This window comes from Nematostella vectensis, chromosome 1 (assembly GCF_932526225.1).
Source record: "Nematostella vectensis chromosome 1, jaNemVect1.1, whole genome shotgun sequence".
Classification (NCBI taxonomy): domain Eukaryota; kingdom Metazoa; phylum Cnidaria; class Anthozoa; order Actiniaria; family Edwardsiidae; genus Nematostella; species Nematostella vectensis.
Genome location: NC_064034.1, coordinates 9,283,954 through 9,297,333, shown reverse-complemented (window position 1 = coordinate 9,297,333; position 13,380 = coordinate 9,283,954). Strand labels below are relative to the sequence as shown.

Below are 13,380 nucleotides of genomic sequence, written 5' to 3'. Positions count from 1 at the left end.
ACATTAACAGCCGAATAGGCGCACTTAAATTAGTAACCGTGCGACATTAGCAGCCGAATATGCGCACGTAAATTAGTAACCGTGCGACATTAGCAGTAGAGATAGTTGTACTTCCATGGGTCAGTAAGATCAATATTTGTTATCATCTGAGACCATGCGATACCTTTTTGTCATTGATGCTGGTCGTGGCTATTTTTCTTACTATTACAGTTTCTGTTGTGGCGTTTTGAGAGCATTTGTTCGCCCCCACCGCTCATCCTCCCTCTTGTTCAAAGGCCTTCCTTTGTATCTGGCCATGTTTCCCCTTGAGACTTCTTCAATCGAAGTGTCTTCCAAAACGAAAGCAATTCCACTTTAGCCAGTTTCTATCTTTTATTTTTATTGTATAAAAACATTTAATTGATCTTGTCATTATATATAACTCTTCTCGTAAACGTAATGCATATTTACAAAATTTGCTAACTATAAAACTCTATTATTTTGTGAAATAATGAGATTCTTTCAAACGCTATTTATCGAGTCTTAATAGTTTTAAATCAATGTATAAACGGCTGTCTTATTCACAAAATAAAAACGTCGACGTGTCGACTTCATAAATAGAAGTCACAAAAAGACCCGAGATGCACAGATTTGGTGGGACTCGCCTACCACAGGGCAACCGCAAGGCAGTATCAGATCCCAGCCACGAGCCTTATTGCCTAACCACAGGTATCCCGAACAGAACTATATTAACGGTAGAAAAGCCATTTACTCTGTGCTCCCGTCCACGACCCTGATCTTGCCCTCGTGGTTGAGAACAAGTGGGATGCACGTCATGCTGAGCTTCTCGTGGATCTTCTTGGACACGTCCCTGATCCCCTGATCATTCAGCTTATTCAAGAGTGACGTCACAGCGTTCAGCACATGCCGCTCGGGCTGCCTGTTCTCGGTCGGCGCAAAGTTTTTTTTCTCTTTCATGTCTTTCATGAACGCCTCCTGGATGACGTCCGTCTCTTCGTTTTTCTTCTCTCGCTTCATTTTAGCAAGCATGTCCGTGTGCTTTGCGCGGTTCAGGACAGACAGCCAGTTCTTCCCACTTCGCCACGCGCGTAGAGTGGTGTTCCCGTCGCCAATGACGTTAATCCAGCTTGTCGCTATCCATTTGTCGCCCCTTATGACGTCACAGTTGCCAAAGTAACACTTGTCGTCAAGGGAACCGATCCATCCGTCTTTGTTTGTGTTGTGATTGTACCACATTAGGGCGGTGCCTTTCTTGGGTTTGATGGAGAGGCTGGCTTTTGGACAATACGCGCTTGTGTCGCACTTCTGTAGTTGACGGTCCACCCATTTCTGATTACGAAGAAGATGAGCAGGTTACATCAACAAAACTGACAATCGCAATGGGATGCTGGCGTGCACTGAATTCACGCAAGACCTAAGTCTTGTTGGTTGGTTCTCACTAGGACGCAAACGCGACGCACGTAATTTTCCGTTTAAGCTGGCACGCCAGCGCTTGTCTTTAACCTTGCATTTTTTGTTGTTGCTTCTGTGCTTGATCTCTTAGTGAGAACCAGCCTTTAGGCTCGCGTCGTGAAGAGGACGTGTAAAACTTTGCCGTTCTGCCCGTTCAAGACGTCGCTAAGGACAGGTTGTTGGCTGTGTTCTTTGTCTAAATCACCCTGGATTAACAATACAGAAAAGGACCATCTATGTGCAGCGGACCTCATAATCCTTTTAGTAACTTTACCAACTTACGTCGTATTTCTTGTAGTACATGAAGAATTTGCCGTGCATCCTGGGGTGGCCTGGTACCCACCACAGGCCCTCTATGGTAGACCCCCCTTTGATCCGCCCGGCGTACTTGATGGTGTGGACCGGTTCTTCGGGGCGCATGTCCACATAGCGCTTACGGAACCTGCAATTGGCAGATTTGGAGCTGATTAGTTTGTATAGTTTTGACAAACGGATTGCCGACACTAGCAAAGAGAGTCGGCGCCAATGGAGAAAAAGCAAGGAGCTTCACAGTAGAACTTTTGTGTGGATGTTCAAGCAAACGTTGCCTTCGCAAACGTTTTTCCTCCAGTTTGTGTACTTTTTTGAAGAAGCTGTTTTTCCCTCCCCGCCACGCCCCTGGCTAAGGAAGTCAGGTAATGAGAAAGCAGAGTACTACACGAGTATAATAATACTTGACGACGATGTCGGCCACACGGCTGTCCGTAAACTCAAATTGGCTACCCACATATGTGCCCTCTTCCTCCCCTCTCCCCACCCTCAGTACTGTGGTTTACCTGACGATGTTTTCTGCCACTAGACTGTCCGTGAACTCGAATTGGCCGCCCTCATCTGTGCCATTTCCTTGCAGGACCTTGTTGGCGCCATCTGTGCGGAACGTCAGGTGCACATCAAAAGCTGTGCGACTTCCGGTGGTCTTGGAGTACGTGAAGAATCCCGTCCAGTTCCCCGTGTTGTGCATGATGTCATCCTACAGGATAAGGTGAGATCAGAAAAAGGCATACGGATAGGGTTAAAAAGCACACGGATGGGGTAAAAAGGGACATAGATAGGATGAAAAGGGACAAAGATAGGGCGAAAAGGAACACGGATAGGATAAAAAGGATGAAAAGCTTCTAATATTTTTCAAAACCTCACCTCAAATTTGCTATTCGCCAAAGGAAATACTATTTCTCCCCCGTTCTCCACGTCATTTAGAAAATACGCCACCGATATAAACCTGAAGGAGAAACACACGTATATCATTTCAAACAACAAATGAATCAGGTTTTCTCCCCTTACCGTTCGTTTGTATAAGCCATCATATTGTGCATGACATGGTTCTATTACCTGCATAGCCGACACTGCTTGGTATCTCCGTACTGGCAGCACGGTATTTGCACCACGTTCGGCTCCGAGTCTTGCTGGCAGTAGTGGTAGCTACCTTGGTTATACCTTAACACCTGAATACAGTCGATACCTTTAGTAAGAATCCGACATTCAATCACAAATACAGAGGGGCAAATAACAAGGCGTAAAGGTGCAACACTGGCTTCTATGTTTTTACACCTATGGAAAAAAATCCCCAAATTTGATCTGATCTGGGATTGAACCCTGGTCCACTTGCTTAAGAAGCGAAGCCGGTGCCACTGAGCTATCGCAAATCTCTCTTTCTAACCCACCTGTAGAGGTTCGCTCTCCTCGATGATTTCTTTAGGAATCTTAGTTATTGCTTCCAATCTGAAAATATCACATTGTTAAAACCAAACGGATAATATCCGTTGTACATATCCATAGGAAAAATCAGGCTTTACTTACCTCTCGTGGAACCTGTCCATCAAATCCGGCTGGTATCTTAGCAACTCGTCGTCGTCATGCCACAGCCACGCCTGCGTACTGGTCGCGTTACGCCGCTGATCATTGTCTTGCAGGCGCTCTAAGAAGTATTCTTTGATTTTGCTGAGTTCGGTATTTTTGAGCTCCTCCAAATCGATTTTCCCTTTGGTAAAAGTAAACTTATGAGAAATAAGACTCTACCTGCCTGCACACACATTATTTTTATATCATTGCTGCATCGTTCGTTTCCTTCTCTAAACATTTCTGACCTACCGTTATTATCCTTGTCCATGCCTAGTTCTAAAAACCTGTAAATACAAAGGAGGGGTATAAGGTAACAGTCATTCTTGCTGTTGCCCTACGTCGCCTAGAAACGTGTTTGTTCAAGTTCTCTGGTAACTAATACTTACATCTTCTTGGCGTCCTTTTCATCGAATTTAAGGTCGATCTTTCCCGGAAGAAGCACTATCTGGAAAAAGAAAACCAATAAACATTATGCTAGCTATCCTAGGTGTGCCAGCCGGGAAGACACATGATGCTCGAAAGAGTCTTATGCTCACTTAAAGTCCGCCTTCTTGTTGTTTTCTTAACATTGGAATACAAAGTATGTGAAGAATTCTCAAAATAATCACTAAAAAACAAAGTTTAATACTTCATTTACCAAATTAAATCGAATATATCACAATGGCTTTTCCAAATCAGGCGATGGAAACGGATGCTTTATCACGCGTAGATTGCTAGGATGGCGGCTGCTTGCGTAATTTCCAATACACGAGACTACGAACCTCCTGCGCGTCGATGAACCCGTCGCCGTTGTAGTCCCAATTGGTGAATGTGTTTTCAGGGTCCTCGAATGTCACCCCCTCGTTATGCGTTGCCTTGTCATTAGGGCCCAGGCCCTTGCGTTCTGCCAGCGCCGTGATGAAATCACACTCCAGGGGCGAAAGGAAGTCTGGGATTTCTATAAAAGTGTCACTCAGCTTCAATATCATTCGGTACAGGGTCATAGTAGTGTATATACATGTGTATTTACAAGGGGTATGGCAAGAATTAGCTGAGTGGTGCACTCGCAGGTATAAAGCAGAAAGGTATGTGGTGGCTAAGTAGTGTTGCACAGGTATTGGTCAATGGCTGATTGCCATATAGATGACAAATCCATATAATCCTAGGGTTAGGCTTGTTATCGTTGCACGTGCCTAGTCCATCCGACCCTCATCACGCCCTTGATAACAGGTAAATGTATATGCGGCACAAACTCTTACGAAATATGGTCTGGCACAAACTCTTACCAAATATGATCTGGTACAAAGTGTTACCAAATATGGTCTGGTATAAACTCTTACCAAATATGTTCTGGCACAAACTCTTACCAAATATGGGCGGCCTCATGCTCAAGGTCTTGATTTGTCGTTTGACACCGGGCGTGACTTCAACCTCTTGCACGTGACCAACCTTAAACATCAAAACATCACTAAGTTTTTTTTGAATGATATGTATATATATGTGGGTATGATAAAAAAAAACGCAAACTACAGTTTCATCCCTTCCAACCTGTTGCGTGGTCGCCCACTCATCATTTATCACATTCTATACCTTTGTATCGAGCACTGTTCTATGAACTCCTGCACTTACGCATTTTTTAAGTGTAAAGAAAAAATATATGAGGAAAATTTACGGCATCCAATTACACTTAATGCTTAAGGATTTTAACTACCTTAAAACAAATTCGGTCTCAAATTCTACTTGAGATAGCTTTCTATGCCATTAGTTGTAATCGTTATGCATTGAACGTCTCCTACTGTACAAGATATTCGCGTGAACGATCTTCTTTCGGTTACCTTTACGCCATCTAGCACTGGTATCTGTAGATTCGGCCATTCTTCAGATGCTTCCTGCCCAGTAGCTGCCGAATTATTTGATGTACTACTAGTGTTCTTGAACTCCAGGTCTCGCAGTTTCTCATCCAGGAAACTCGCCGTAGACGCATAATTGTCTAAGTTCTTATCTTTTTTGTACTTGTTTTCCTCGCCGGGATCACAAATCCCGTCATTGCCATCGCTCCCTTTACTTGAACAAGTCCCTAATGTTGATCTGGTCTCCTCTGCCAGGATAAAACTATTATAACATGATGATACAATCCAAATAACAAACCAAGTCCATTTCATAGCCCGTATTCCCCCCATGGGAAGTAATAACCAATCCTTTTTCGAGCAACGGAAAGTTGCAAGACCATGAATCCGGTATAAATTATTGACCCAAGCTAACCCCAAAACAAGAGCATCCAAGCGCACGGTTTTGCCAACAATCGACGGGCTTTCTTTTGTTCTTGGTCGTCATTCCTATCGCTGATTGGCTGCGAAAGTGCAGTTTGCTGGTTCTGCGAACGCTAGTTAAGCTACCCGTCGCGCCACGCTTGGCCGATTTAGTATTTATAACACGTGAACGCTTCAAAGAGCGCTATTCATTGCTGTGGTTAGTTTTTACGGATTGTATAATGTTTACTGGATTTTTGTTTTTATTTTCTTCGAGGATGAGTAACCGTGGAATGGTGTGACGAGTTTTCATAGGACTGCGCTAGACGGCGATGATGAAAGCTCGCAACTTTGATTGAAAAAAGTATTTGATTCATGACAATTTACAGAGTTTATCCTTAAAAGATGCAACCATTATTACTACCCAGTGCGATCGAAAAGAAAAAAGGATAAATGCTTTATTATTAACATTTTAATCTTTTTTTTTTGTCTCTATCATTTGAGAAGACAATCTTTTCTATTCCTACTACTTCCATTTTTCTTCTAAGCCATTTCATTGGTCGTGACGAGAAACGAACTTTCGTCGTTTCGTACGACAACTATCTATCTTGGTCTTTTAAACTGTCAATTATTCTTCCTTTGTGGTAGTCCTTTAAATCACAGCAGATAAATCAAATCAGTTCACGAACATTCGCCCCACCACCTCAGTGCAAATCTAAAACAAGCGCCCAATAATAATTTGTTAAGTCCTTACACAGCAGCTTCCGATTATAGCTGCGTCTCGAATTTATATATCTTTTTAATCCGTTAAGCATTTAACACTCTAGTACATAGCTGTTACATTATGCAAGCCTTTTAGGGAACTTTCTCATGCCGCTCTTTATCTACGATTGATCACTTGATAACTAGTGCGTGGGACCCGACCATTAAGTAGTCAGGAAGGCATAGATTAATTATCATGGTAACAGATTTCAATTATTGCCTTTTAATAAGTGAAATAGGAAGAACATGATTGGCAATTATGACACCGCACAGAACCGGGTTTTGTTATTTTATTTTATTACATTGCTCATAATATGGCCGCGCATTTACAAATTCAATGTTTTATCCTTTAAGGTGTTTTTTTACTTCTGTATTTTGTGGAATACTTTATCCTTATAAAAACGAAAAATACTTGTTTAGTATTATAGTTGTAATGTCGTCCAGTAAATTTGATTTATTGCTTGTTATATATTGTTATTAGACAGACAATTTTCTGGTGTTGCATGAATTATTGAAATGTCACGAAAAGAGTAAATTACTGACTCCTAGCGTTATGCAAATGCTGATATGTAGGCTATTAAGCGACTCGGATACTTTACCAAATCCATCCGCTATCAGCCCTCGCCATGGCTTCCCATAAAAAGAAGAAGAGAGAAACACCAAAGCTGAACACGGAAAAGTCTAAACCGACTTTCCAATCTCATGTTACTGTGACTGTTTGTACGATGGCGTTCGTTGCTATTGTTATCGGAGTTTTCCTCGCAACTCCTTACTCACGACAACAAGCAAGACAAAATACAAACGTCTCAAAAACCACTTCAAATGCAAAGTCCTCGAGATGCTCACGGGGGGAGGGGAAAGAAGAGATACCGAATACTACCATACCCATTCGGGATGAGAAACGTGTGGACGTGGGAAAAGAGCAGGCGCGGAGTTATGAAGATCGCTATAAACACTTCAAAACCCTCCCCCGCCTACAGGGAGTCAAGGTCATTTTGTTAGAAATGGTTACTGTACTTTTCTTTGAAACGTGTCGAAAAAGCGACATTAGAACCCTGTTAATTATGCTGCAAAATATATCGTTCGTTGTTATTGTTTTTAAAGTAAAGCAATATCGAGTTTGTCTCTTTGGTTATGAACAGTGTACTTGGTTGTGATGATAGTCCTTTTGAGGATTGAGAATAATCTCGATTCCCTTTTCGCTTATGTCAAAAGGTTGGTCATGTTCAACAAATGGAGCTGGTGCCTGGAAAACTCTATCAGGTCCACACGAGAAGTCTACATCCGCCCATTTTTGGTAAGAACTGATAAGAGAACCTTTATCGTGAAGAAATGTTTTAGAGTAATAGCACAGATAGAAAGACGTGCCCATACACACACTAGCTCATATTACAATATCCGCGCACCTTGAATAAACAAAAAAGGGCCTCAGAATCTTTTTTATCCTTAATACTATAACAGTGCCATTAATCAACACTGATTTATATGATCTTAAATTGCTTTGTTTTCATCTTTTTCAGAAATCCCAGAATTCCTGTCGGACGCCGAGTGCCAACAGATCATAGACCAGAGTGTCCGCCAGGGAATGGACACTAGTGAGGTTCAAGACCCAGAGATCGGCATGAAAATAGAGGCGACGACTGAAGAGACGTATAGAGAGTGGGACTATGACGGTGATGGTGTAATTAGCGTGACGGAGGTAAGGGATGTCAGGGGGTGATGGGTTTCAGGGGAAAGGGGGAGTCTAGGGTGTAAGGTATGTCACAGGTGAGGAATGTTCCAGGGTAATGGGTGACACAGAGGAGGGAGTGATGGTAGTCAAGGGGTTAAGTGTGTCGAGCGAGTCGAGCGTGTGAGGTACGTCACAGCTTATTAATATCTCGCTGGGTTTCAGGGGTTAAGGTTGCCGAGGGTGTAAGGTATGTCACAGGTGATTAATATCTCGCTGGTGATGGTTGTCAAGGGTTAGGGGCGTCTAGGGTGTAAGGTATGTCGCAGATGATTAATATCTCGCTGGTGATGGTTGTTAAGGGTCAGGGGAGTCTAGGGTGTAAGGTATGTCACAGGTGAGGAATGTTCCAGGGTAATGGGTGACACAGAGGAGGGAGTGATGGTAGTCAAGGGGTAAAGTGTGTCGAGCGTGTCGAGCGTGTGAGGTACGTCACAGCCTATTAATATCTCGCTGGGTTTCAGGGGTTAAGGTCGCCGAGAATGTAAGGTATGTCACATGTGAGGGATGTCCTGGGGTTAATGGGTGTCAGGAAAGTTCCGGGTTAATTGGTGTCACAAGAGGAGAGGATTAATGGGTTTTAGGAGTAAAGGTTGTCGAGGGTGTAAGGTATGTCACAGTTAATTAATATCTCGCTGGTGATGGTTGTCAAGGGTTAGAGGCGTCTAGGCTGGAAGGTATGTCGGAGATGATTAATATCTCGCTGGTGATGGTTGTCAAGGTTTAGGGGCGTCTAGGGTTTAAGGTATGTCGGAGATGATTAATATCTCGCTGGTGATGGTTGTCAAGGGTTAGGGGCGTCTAGGGTGTAAGGTATGTCGGAGATGATTAATATCTCGCTGGTGATGGTTGTCAAGGGTCAGGGGAGTCTTGGGTGTAAGGTGTGTCGGAGATGATTAATATCTCGCTGGTGATGGTTGTCAAGGGTCAGGGGCGTCTAGGTTGGAAGGTATGTCAAAGGTGAGGGGTGTCCTGGGAAAATGGTTGTCAAGGGTCAGGGGAGTCTTGGGTGTAAGGTATGTCGCAGATGATTAATATCTCGCTGGTGATGGTTGTCAAGGGTCAGGGACGTCTAGGGTGAAAGGTATGTCGGAGATGATTAATTTCTCGCTGGTGATGGTTGTCAAGGGTCAGGGGCGTCTAGGGTTTAAGGTATGTCAAAGGTGAGGGACGTCCTGGGAAAATGGGTGTCAGGGGGAAGGGGAGTCAAGGTATGTCAAGAGTAGGGATTTAAGAGACGAAGATTGCAGACGATGTCTGCATGACTGAAACTACAATAACAATGTTTCCATGAAAGTACCTGGACTTTACACTTAAAAAGAGGCAGATTCATAGAGAACGGGATTCGCATAGTATTCGTATTCGTATTCCTGGAATAAATAGAAAGATGAAGAAATTCGATATGAAACACAATGCCATGTCTGTGTTTTAGATAATGCACAATCTTGTTGACCTGAGTGATCTGTATTTTTCGGAAGACGACGTGAAAACCATGTAAGTTTCACCGGAAGTATGAGTTTAAATATGTTTGCAGATTCGGGGTTCATAAGTTTTCTTCATTACCAGCCCTTACAAAACCTTCTAATCCACAAACAAAAAAAGATTTTAATGAAACCGCTGTACAAAATTATTATTCAAACACAGGGTAAGAACAACATAAGAAGTTGAATGGAATGTTTTTTTATTTCCAGACTACACCTAGTCACAGTGTCTGGACGGGACATTTAATGGGGTGCGCCAAGGTTTTTATTTTGGGCCCTTTGTGTTTCTTATTGCATGGGATCTTTTCTTTATAGGTTCAGGGATCTCAATATTGATAAAAACGGAAACGGTGAGTTTGTAGATTTAAGACGGTACAAATTCAAACATTATAATTGATTGCATCAGAAGAAAATGTATTTCTTCGAGATCAAGTAATATTAGCGAATGACTTTTAAGTGTTTAAAAACGCTGTCTATCTTATTCATGACCGATGATTCAAGCTACGAGGACGTCTTCTCCAATTATAAGTCTTTCAGACAAGTTTTTCTTAATGTACCAAATTTCGCTCTGTTGATGTAGGTGTGATGGATCTGAATGAGTTCTTGCTCGTCACAACTGATGGAATCATGCGATATCTGCATGAGATGGCTAAGGGCTTGCCTCGAGTGAAGAGCAGACACAGTCGGCAAACATGGGTGGACCATAGGGCGATACGAGGGCTTAATCAGAGGTGAGTCGAACACACACATTTAGCCCTTGATATTAAGATGTGTGGACCATAGGGCGATACCAGAGCTAGATCAGAGGCGAGTCGAACACACTCATTTAGTCCATGATATAAACATGGGTGGACCATAGGGCGATACCTGGGCTTAATCATACGTTAGTCGAACACACACATTTATCCCTTGATACTAACATGTGTGGACCATAGGGCGACACCAGTGCTAGATCAGAGGTGAGTCGAACACACACATTTAGGCCATTATTTAAAGACATGTTTTTTTTTCTGGATTGACCATAGGAAAACTCCAGGGCTTGATAGCAGGACTGTACATAGCCAAACAAGGACAGGATAGAGGGGAATTTAATGTGACATCATTCACGAGTTAAGGATTATCTTTTTCTTTTTCATCGCAAGGGTTGCGGCCTTGCTGAAACTTCCTTTGTCGGTGATCGAAGGCAGCGAGAGGCTACAGGTAATGTGCACTCGAAGGGATTTTTAAAGCCTTTGTTCCATGAGCTTATTTTCAAGCTAGGACGAACAAGGTGACCCTTTGTCGCTGAGCACTGCATCTTTTTGTTATGTCACACAATAAAATGTATGGCACACGTACTAGTCTGGCCCGTCCAAGGTAGACACTTGCTATCCTCCAATTCCCCGTCGTAAACTGCGCTTTTCTCTTATCACAGGTGGTGAGTTACGGAGCTGAGGGTCACTATCACTGCCACCACGACTCACAGGATATAGAGGACCATGTGCCATGCTGCGTTGAACACGATACTAGGCACTGCCGGCTTTGTAGGCAAGTGACGGGATAATGGTAGTGAGGGAAGAAGGAGGAGAAGGAAGGGGGAAGGGGACGGGGTAGACAAAGAGGCAATACCGCTTTTGTATGTCAGCGATGGGCTAATAGTAGGGGGTGGTACTAGGCAATGCCAACTATTTAGCTAGCGAAAGGAAAATAGAAGGGAGGAAGTGTGGAGAATGGCGAAGAGGTGTGGCGAGTAAAGCAAGTTTGGGCACAGTACTGCCTAGTGACACTAGCGACATAACGACATGGACGCGCGCACTCTTATCTTCGACAGAACGACATGGACATAACGACATAAGAGGAAAAAACATGTTTTTTTTCTTTTATGTCATTATGTCCATGTCGTTATGTCGGGCTAAACAGTGCGCGCGCCCATGTCGTTATGTTGTTTTGTTGCTAGTGTGCACTAGGCATACCTATTGAGGACGGGCTAGGCTCTAGTGTAGGAGAAGATTGTGATATAACGAGTTTTAGTTAAATTCAGACGGGAGAAAATGATTATGTGAAGAAGAAAGTTGAGAGCAGAGTAGAGTAGAGCAATAGTGGTTGGCACTGCTTGATTAGACAACAGATCATTCACATGGTTGCCCTTTAAACGATCACTGATTTGATTTCCTCTATTCTAACTGCAGATACGCGACGGTTCTGTATTTCCTGAATGACGTGGAAGAGGGAGGCGAGACAGCGTTCCCTGTCGCCGACAACGAAACATTCAGCATTGAGGTGAGGGGCGCGTGACAGGTGGACACTTGAACCAGACTTGTGTCCTATTTGTCCTACTTGAATTAACTTATTTGTTTTCTCCTCACACCAGGCATGGGCAGGCATTACTAAGTACCGGTGCGATCTGAGTCGCCACTGCCACAAGGCAAACTTATACATCAAGCCTAAGAAACGCTCTGCTATAATGTGGTATAACCACTACACTGACGAGCTGACGGGCTGGTTCGGGGGACTGGACCCAATGACGTACCATGGCGGTTGTGACGTCGTCAGGGGACGCAAGTGGATAGCGAATAATTGGATTAACATTATGGGAGCATCACGCGAACATATGTATCTTCACACGGATCCCGAGAAGCGAGTGCCTTTATGAACAAGAGGAGGGAAAAGGACGTATCCTATTTAATCGGAAGCGCGTAGAAAGCGTCGCGTAAACCAGGTGCTAGAAGAATTGTTCAGGGACGAGACGTATTACCCTGTGCGCCCGGGGTCCGGTATATGCGGTCCACGTACATGAATAAAGGAGTGTTTTTGGGGGTAACATAGGAACAAGAGGATACATCCTCCAAAACTAGTACCTATTTTGAAATATAGAGATAAGACAATTGACTAAAAAGACACTGTCATATCGGTTGCTCAGAACAGGGTACGTGCTTTATTCAAATTTATCATTTTTCGAAACCAGTTATCCCTTATTGAATTGCTATAGCCTCTTAGGCGGATGTCTTGTTACGTGGGATTTCATATGAATGAGTTCGCCTTGTTATTCCGTGCGGTGCCTTTCTTCTTTAAATTGCGTTTTAAACCTAAATTCTATTATTAAAAGTTTAAAACCGATAAACTCAACTGCACTTAAAACAACAAAGCACTCGGCCAGTTCTTTCGGCAAACTCTCTTTGCATGTCTATGGCCTGCTTTAATTGTTGGGCCTTAATTGTTGGATTACTTACTCCACCTACTCCTATGGATAAAATTCGAACATTTATGCCTTCAGTTTATTACATTGCGTTGTTAAAACCATTCCATCAAGGTTAAAAAAAAAAACTTACCGTGAGCACTTAAAACCATCTCCAGCGCCAAACTCACTTTCATTCATACTTTTACCTATGAATCAACATGAACATGGGTTCTTTTTAAAATAGAATTAAAGTACAAATAATGTTCCATCTGCGATCTCTAGAACTTGTTTTAGACAGCTCTATACTGCTTTCTTTATTTTTCCTTAATGTCAAGTGGAGCCTTAAAGCAATCTAATTTGTATATGTTTTTTTTAAGCGTAAATGGCTGTGAGCATTTTTATGTATATTGAAATTGGGTAGTCAATGGTAATTAATCTTACCACATTGCCCATTTTATTTTCATCCATTGCTCTTTTAATAATATTGAACCCAACCGCGCAAATCGTCATATTATCGGTTTAAGCTTTATACCCCCCTCTGTTGCAGGCAGAAAATATTCGAGCCTTGTGAATATGGCTATCAAAACATCCACGACAAACAACCACGGATTGAATCGCGTTTTGCCCAAATTAACCCTGGAAATAACGACACGAAGCGTTAGTACTTTTATGTGTATAATCCAGCTCAAGTTT

At 42.9% G+C, this 13,380-nt stretch overlaps 2 protein-coding genes across 2 annotated transcripts; one reads left to right on the top strand and one right to left on the bottom strand.

Moving 5' to 3' along the window:
- Positions 1 to 357: 357 nt before the first annotated feature.
- On the bottom strand, positions 358 to 5,911 carry LOC5520429 (transmembrane prolyl 4-hydroxylase). The gene is made up of 12 exons (XM_001640213.3): positions 5,145 to 5,911; positions 4,677 to 4,758; positions 4,092 to 4,267; positions 3,717 to 3,775; positions 3,580 to 3,614; positions 3,289 to 3,469; positions 3,153 to 3,210; positions 2,821 to 2,933; positions 2,629 to 2,710; positions 2,268 to 2,461; positions 1,735 to 1,894; positions 358 to 1,329 (listed from the first exon to the last, which is right to left on the bottom strand). The coding sequence occupies exons 1-12, from the start codon at positions 5,487 to 5,489 to the stop codon at positions 748 to 750; spliced, it is 2,067 nt and encodes a 688-aa protein (XP_001640263.2). The 5' UTR covers positions 5,490 to 5,911; the 3' UTR covers positions 358 to 747.
- LOC5520354 (transmembrane prolyl 4-hydroxylase) lies at positions 2,352 to 12,555 on the top strand. The gene is made up of 11 exons (XM_032365441.2): positions 2,352 to 2,473; positions 6,894 to 7,309; positions 7,536 to 7,617; positions 7,841 to 8,019; positions 9,482 to 9,543; positions 9,846 to 9,880; positions 10,111 to 10,261; positions 10,673 to 10,730; positions 10,945 to 11,057; positions 11,699 to 11,789; positions 11,881 to 12,555. The coding sequence occupies exons 2-11, from the start codon at positions 6,947 to 6,949 to the stop codon at positions 12,160 to 12,162; spliced, it is 1,416 nt and encodes a 471-aa protein (XP_032221332.2). The 5' UTR covers positions 2,352 to 2,473; positions 6,894 to 6,946; the 3' UTR covers positions 12,163 to 12,555.
- The last annotated feature ends 825 nt before the right edge of the window (positions 12,556 to 13,380 follow it).

Coding starts and splice junctions, on each gene's coding strand:
- LOC5520429 (XM_001640213.3), bottom strand. CDS start 5,489: ATGGGGGGAATACGGGCTATGAAATGGACTTGGTTTGTTATTTGGATT. Junction 4,268..4,676: donor CATGAGGCCGCCCATATTTG/GTAAGAGTTTGT, acceptor ACACTTTTATAG/AAATCCCAGACTTCCTTTCG. Junction 3,211..3,288: donor ATGGACAGGTTCCACGAGAG/GTAAGTAAAGCC, acceptor TGATATTTTCAG/ATTGGAAGCAATAACTAAGA.
- LOC5520354 (XM_032365441.2), top strand. CDS start 6,947: ATGGCTTCCCATAAAAAGAAGAAGAGAGAAACACCAAAGCTGAACACG. Junction 8,020..9,481: donor GTGTAATTAGCGTGACGGAG/GTAAGGGATGTC, acceptor TCTGTGTTTTAG/ATAATGCACAATCTTGTTGA. Junction 9,881..10,110: donor TATTGATAAAAACGGAAACG/GTGAGTTTGTAG, acceptor CTGTTGATGTAG/GTGTGATGGATCTGAATGAG.